Source organism: Hipposideros armiger, unplaced genomic scaffold, assembly GCF_001890085.2.
Source record: "Hipposideros armiger isolate ML-2016 unplaced genomic scaffold, ASM189008v1 scaffold_957, whole genome shotgun sequence".
Lineage (NCBI taxonomy): Eukaryota > Metazoa > Chordata > Mammalia > Chiroptera > Hipposideridae > Hipposideros > Hipposideros armiger.
Window position 1 is genome coordinate 545,927 of NW_017732307.1, and position 5,273 is coordinate 551,199.

The following is a 5,273-nucleotide window of genomic DNA, read 5'->3' on the forward strand; positions in this document are numbered from 1 at the left end:
CGATAAGAGCGTGGCCATCTCCTGTCCCGCCAGGGCATGTGCTCATCCACTGACATCGGTGTCCTCTGAAAAGGGGGAGTCATCTGGCAAAATGCCACTTTGCCAACTGTGTTCAAGTCTCCCATTTGACCAGATATTGGGAAATTTGTTCACACCAACTTGCGCAGAAGCAACAGACAGTCCTGTGCTCTCAGTGGATTAGCAGGTCATCACACCAGTGCTGGGTCATGGGGTACGGGCAGAGCTGTGGCTCGAATTCCCAGAGTTTAGGCAGTGGGACTCATCATTCTGGCCAGGGTGCTTCTGGCAATATGGTCATGGAGGCCACATGTTTGCACCAACCGAAACTTGGTGCCATTGGCACCGCAGAGTGAACACCACACAGAAGCAGCATGCCATCTTCTCAGCCTTAGCTGCCTCGGCCTTACCAGCGCTGGTCATGTCTAAAGGCCATCGTATTGAGGAAGTTCTCAAACTTCCTTTGGTGGTTAAAAACAAAGTTAAAGGCTACAAGAAGACCAAGGAGGCTGTTTTGCTACTTAAGAAACACCTGGAATGACATCCAAAAGGTCTATGCCTCTCAGCAAATGAGAGCTGGCAAGAGCAAAATGAGAAACTGTCGTATCCATCGCAGGGGACCTTGCATTATCTACAATGAGGACAATGGCATCATCAAAAACATCCCTGGAATTACTCTGCTTAATGTAAGCAAACTGAACATCTTCAAACTTGTTCCTGGTGGGCATGTGGGCTGATTCTGCACTTGGACTGAAAGTACTTTCCGCAAGTTAGATACAAAGCTGCCTTGGTGTAAAAGCTGCCTCCCTCAAGAATAACTACAACTTTCCCATGCACAAGATGCTCAGTACAGACCTTAGCAAAATCTTGAAAAGCCCAGAGACCCAAAGAGCCCTCTGAGCACCACGCAAGAAGATTCGTCAGAGTCCTGAGAAAGAATCCACTGAAAAACCTGAGAATCATTTGGTTTGAAGCTAAACTCAGATGCAAAATCCATGCACTGGAACACCATTCTTCTCCAGGCCAGGAACCACAAACTCCGGGTGGATAAAGCCGCAGCAGCGCCTGAAGTCAAATCACAGGAGAAGGGGATTCCGGGCAAGAAGCCAGCGGTAGAGAAAAAGGAAAGGAGGCTGTTGGAATTACAAAGAAGAAGGAGCTTTTGGTGGGAGAAAGGCTGCAGCTCCCAAGAAGCCAGCAGCTGAAAAGAAGCCTGCGGGAGAGAAACCCACCACGGAAGAAAAGCAGCCTGCAGCATGAAATGAAATGTGTTTATTCCATAAAGGTCAAATCACTTTGGACAGCTAGTTTTAAATAAAAACCTGATCAAAGAAGAAAAAAATCAAGATTCTGTATGCTCAGAAATCACAAGAAAGCAAGTAAAAAAAAATGAATAAAAACTAGAAGAGACATACAAGCTGGGTGCTGTGAATATTTAGCAGAAGGATTCATTTTGGTTGGGCAAATCAGGAAAGGTTTTATGGAGAAGTTGACGTTTGAGAATTTAAAAGATGCATTGACCACTCACTGGCCTACATTGTCAGAGACAGAAGAGCAGGGCCTTCCTGCCAAGAGCACAGGTGGAAACTTCACCTATACAGAAGCAGAAAACAGAAAAAAACACAGGATATGTTAAACATTGAAACACTGGACATTAAGATGAACCTCAAATTCCATGTGCTATAAAAATTCAAAGCCTTCCCCAAAATTTCCACCAATTCACAGACAGCTAGCATTCTCTTGGTCAAATTTGATGGCAAGCTTCAGATTTAGTTTCTGCTTTTAGATTGACTTCCATCCTGCCTGGGCTCTCTGTTCTGGATCAAACTGGATGAGAAAATTAGCCGCTTCCCTAGTCTCCATCAACTACTGACATCCCCTCAACACACAATGTAATATAATCTACGTAAGACTTGGGTGGTCAGCGGAGGTTGTCACTGGAAAACATATTGGGCTGTCGGAAAAGTCATGACACTTATTTGCAATGAAAAACATAGAAAAAATACATCATGACTTTTCCAAACAACCCAATACAGCTTCAGTTTAAACCCTTGATATATTTGCCCTTAAAAGCTTTCCAGCCACCCAATTACTGAGGTTTCCATGGCCTCCTTATTCCCTCTGTCCTCAGCTGAACTGCCTCATGTTCTTCTCTTCTCCTTATTGCTTCCTCTCAGGACCAGAAACAAAGTCTCCGTGTCTTATCTTGCAGAACAACTCAGCCTTTTCTACCCTTTGGTCTTAATATCTGCTTTAAACCCACCTTTGCCCATCAAAANCGCGCCACTCAGCCGGCTCTCAATTCATTTTTAAGTGATCATTGTACTCCAGCATTCGCAGGGTTACATGCTCCTTTTCCTAAATTCAGATTCAAGGATTTTATGTTCATGCCAGTCTTCACACCCCTTATTTCACTCTATCCCAGAAGATAATTCACTCCACTGCTGCAATTTCAGCATCAGTCAGTTTTCCATCTTCCTCCCTGACTTTGTACTAATCAGCTGCTGCAGCAACAGCAGAGCAGCCTGGATGTGCCAGCCTTCCCCCTGCATGAGAAGTGCCTGTTAGGCAGAGGGATGTACCGTATCTGAAATCATGTTGGGGAGACCAGACTTGGCTCAATCAAACTAATGCACTTCTAAAAACGGACATGAATTTTGCAGCCCACTTAATCATGACAGGGCTCTCAATCTGCCCGGTTCCTTACAACATGTTCACTTGGCAATCTATAGAAGAGTCTTCAATCTAAAACTCACCCGGAAAGATTCTGTACTTTTTCAGAGATGGCAGTAATGGAAAAAAACAGAGTTCGAGCTATCCTGCAAAATAGGTTTAACCTCACTTGTATTATGAGCTTAGCACTTACTAGGCACTCCGTAAGTTACTTTGCTTTTCCTAAGGAATAGCCTAAAAGTTCGTATTTCTCATACTCGACATATTTGAAATGTATCCATGACTGGCATTAATGGCTCCTCTTCTTTTTGTAGATTAAAATTATGCGAGTTAAGCAAGAAGGAATTCTTTACGTAGATGATGCCTCCAACAGAACCATCAGTCCCAAGAATGCTGATATCCTGGATGTTGTGGGAATGTTGTATGTTGGTGGGCTACCCATCAACTACACTACCCGAAGAATTGGTCCAGTAAGTGTCTAATTTGTTTCTTTGTGGCCTAAATAACTGGCTGAGTCATGTATTTTGAATTATTAGGTCACATCGTCCCATGACCACTTTTAACTGGATAGGAAACCATCTTCTCCGAGAAGCGACACATGGTCTTCTAGGCAGATTTGACTACGAGAGGCAATGTCTCAGCGCAGAGTATGGACCCTAGAGCCAGACTCCCTCAGTTTGAATATCTGCTTTAGTATTGACTAGCTATGTGATCTTAAGCAAGTTACCTAATCTTTCTTTGACAGAGTTCCCTCTTTTGTAAAATAGGGTAATATTAATACCAAACAAACAAGGTTGCTGTAAAGACTAAGTGAGGTAATATATTTAATGTGCTTGGAGGAGTACCAGGCATATAGAAAGCAGTGAACAACGAAGATGATAATGGTATTGATAGGATTGTTTCAGAACTAGAGATTTAGCAAACATTGAGAGATGAGGTATTTATAGTTACCCAATACTGGATTCAGAATTTAAAGTCCTCACAATTTGGTAAATCAATATTCACAAAATAATTTTTTGTCAGACCGTGTGTCCTGGTTTGCTTTGGAAAGTATTATTTTAAGAAGCATAAGGGATTTGTGTTTTTAGAGAATACACTACATACAAGCGTGCTCCGTTTCTATAATCAGATCGGGACACATGATAATGTAGAGTTGTTCCTCATCAAAGACAATTGTTAATCACAGTTGTAATTCTCAGGATTTGGCTTCTCTAATGGATGATCTGCATCACTTTCCTTTCATAGATGTTGGTTATGCTACCGAGGCCTCGCAACTGAGAATCTTTGAAATGAGAGTGACAAGAGTGATTAACTTGCATCCTAAAACCAGATAAAATATAATGGAGCAGAGTATGATTGATTTATTTCGATAGCCCTGAAACGTAGAATGTTTTATGCAAACTTTCAAGTTTTATGTGTATGTGTGTTTTCTTAGGAAAGGGTCCCACTGCTCTGATTAGATTTTCATAAAGAAGAAACACAGAACCAAGTCTTTCCAGATAGAATTTCAACATAGCTTATGACAAAAGGTGTATATAGTAAGGTTAAAAAACTATTAACAGAAATGTAAGAGACTAATGAAAAGTTATGATACCCATATGGGCCCATAGCTCTGTGCGGTATTTAGAATATCAGAACGGTCATATTCTAGGCGAAATATATCCTAGTTGAGAAGCACAACACAGGATGCTCTGCACCCATGTTGTGAAACCTGATAGTGCAGATCGAGGCAGTTGGAGATACTTTAAGACAAATGGCTGGTGATGACACGCTTAGAGCACCCCACAAATGACTGCACTCCACATAAGGGCAAAGTTCTGCTAAAACCTGATATTTGTTTCTTCTGACCTGAATAATAGGTGACCTACAGCATTGAGGGCTGCATCAGGAATCTGCAGATGGCAGAGGCCCCTGTTGATCTGGATCAGCCAACCTCCAGCTTCCATGTTGGGACATGTTTTGCAAATGCTCAGAAAGGAACCTATTTTGATGGAACAGGTTTTGCCAAAGCAGGTGAGGTGTTTCCGTTTCCTTCCTGTTGACTACAAACTAGATACAAATAGGAAACTTCTTGCTTGGTTGGAAGAATGAAAGTCCCCAGAGTCCTAGCCTAAACTAGTATCTTTTATGTAAACCAGCCATAAAAACCTGCAGAAGTAATTTTAAAAATGCCTCTTGCAGATTAATGTATTAATGATTCTGATAAGACCTAACAGGAGAAATAAACTAAAAGTCCCTTTAGAGAGTTTATTTCATCTCCTTCCCTGGAGATCAATAAAAGCGAAATAAATGTAATTCTGCAAGAAGGTTCATAAGTTTATGCTATGTAATTTATCTACTTTCCAATTTCCCCTGTCTACCTTTCGGGAGATGAGATAACATTTTTCTTTATTTCTCCCTTCATTTTCTTGCAAGCCTCCATTTCTTGATCTCCCCTCACACACACAATGCACACACATACTGGTGCCCGTTTCTTTTTTTTTTTTCCCCCATATAATTCTTTTTTTAAATTAGTTTGAGGTGTACAAAACAATGCAATAGTTATACTTTTCACCCCTCACAAAGTGACAACCCTCTCCCCC

At 41.6% G+C, this 5,273-nt stretch overlaps 1 protein-coding gene across 1 annotated transcript in view; it reads left to right on the forward strand.

The window, feature by feature from the left end:
• LAMA2 (laminin subunit alpha 2) overlaps nucleotides 1-5,273 on the forward strand; it is a gene marked incomplete at its 5' end in the record, with an annotated part of 435,223 nt that overhangs the window by 422,247 nt on the left and 7,703 nt on the right. The window contains 2 exons of the mRNA XM_019630849.1: nucleotides 3,006-3,161; nucleotides 4,551-4,704. Of these exons, the coding sequence (XP_019486394.1) occupies nucleotides 3,006-3,161; nucleotides 4,551-4,704 (310 nt within the window). The remainder of the gene's footprint in view (nucleotides 1-3,005; nucleotides 3,162-4,550; nucleotides 4,705-5,273) is intronic.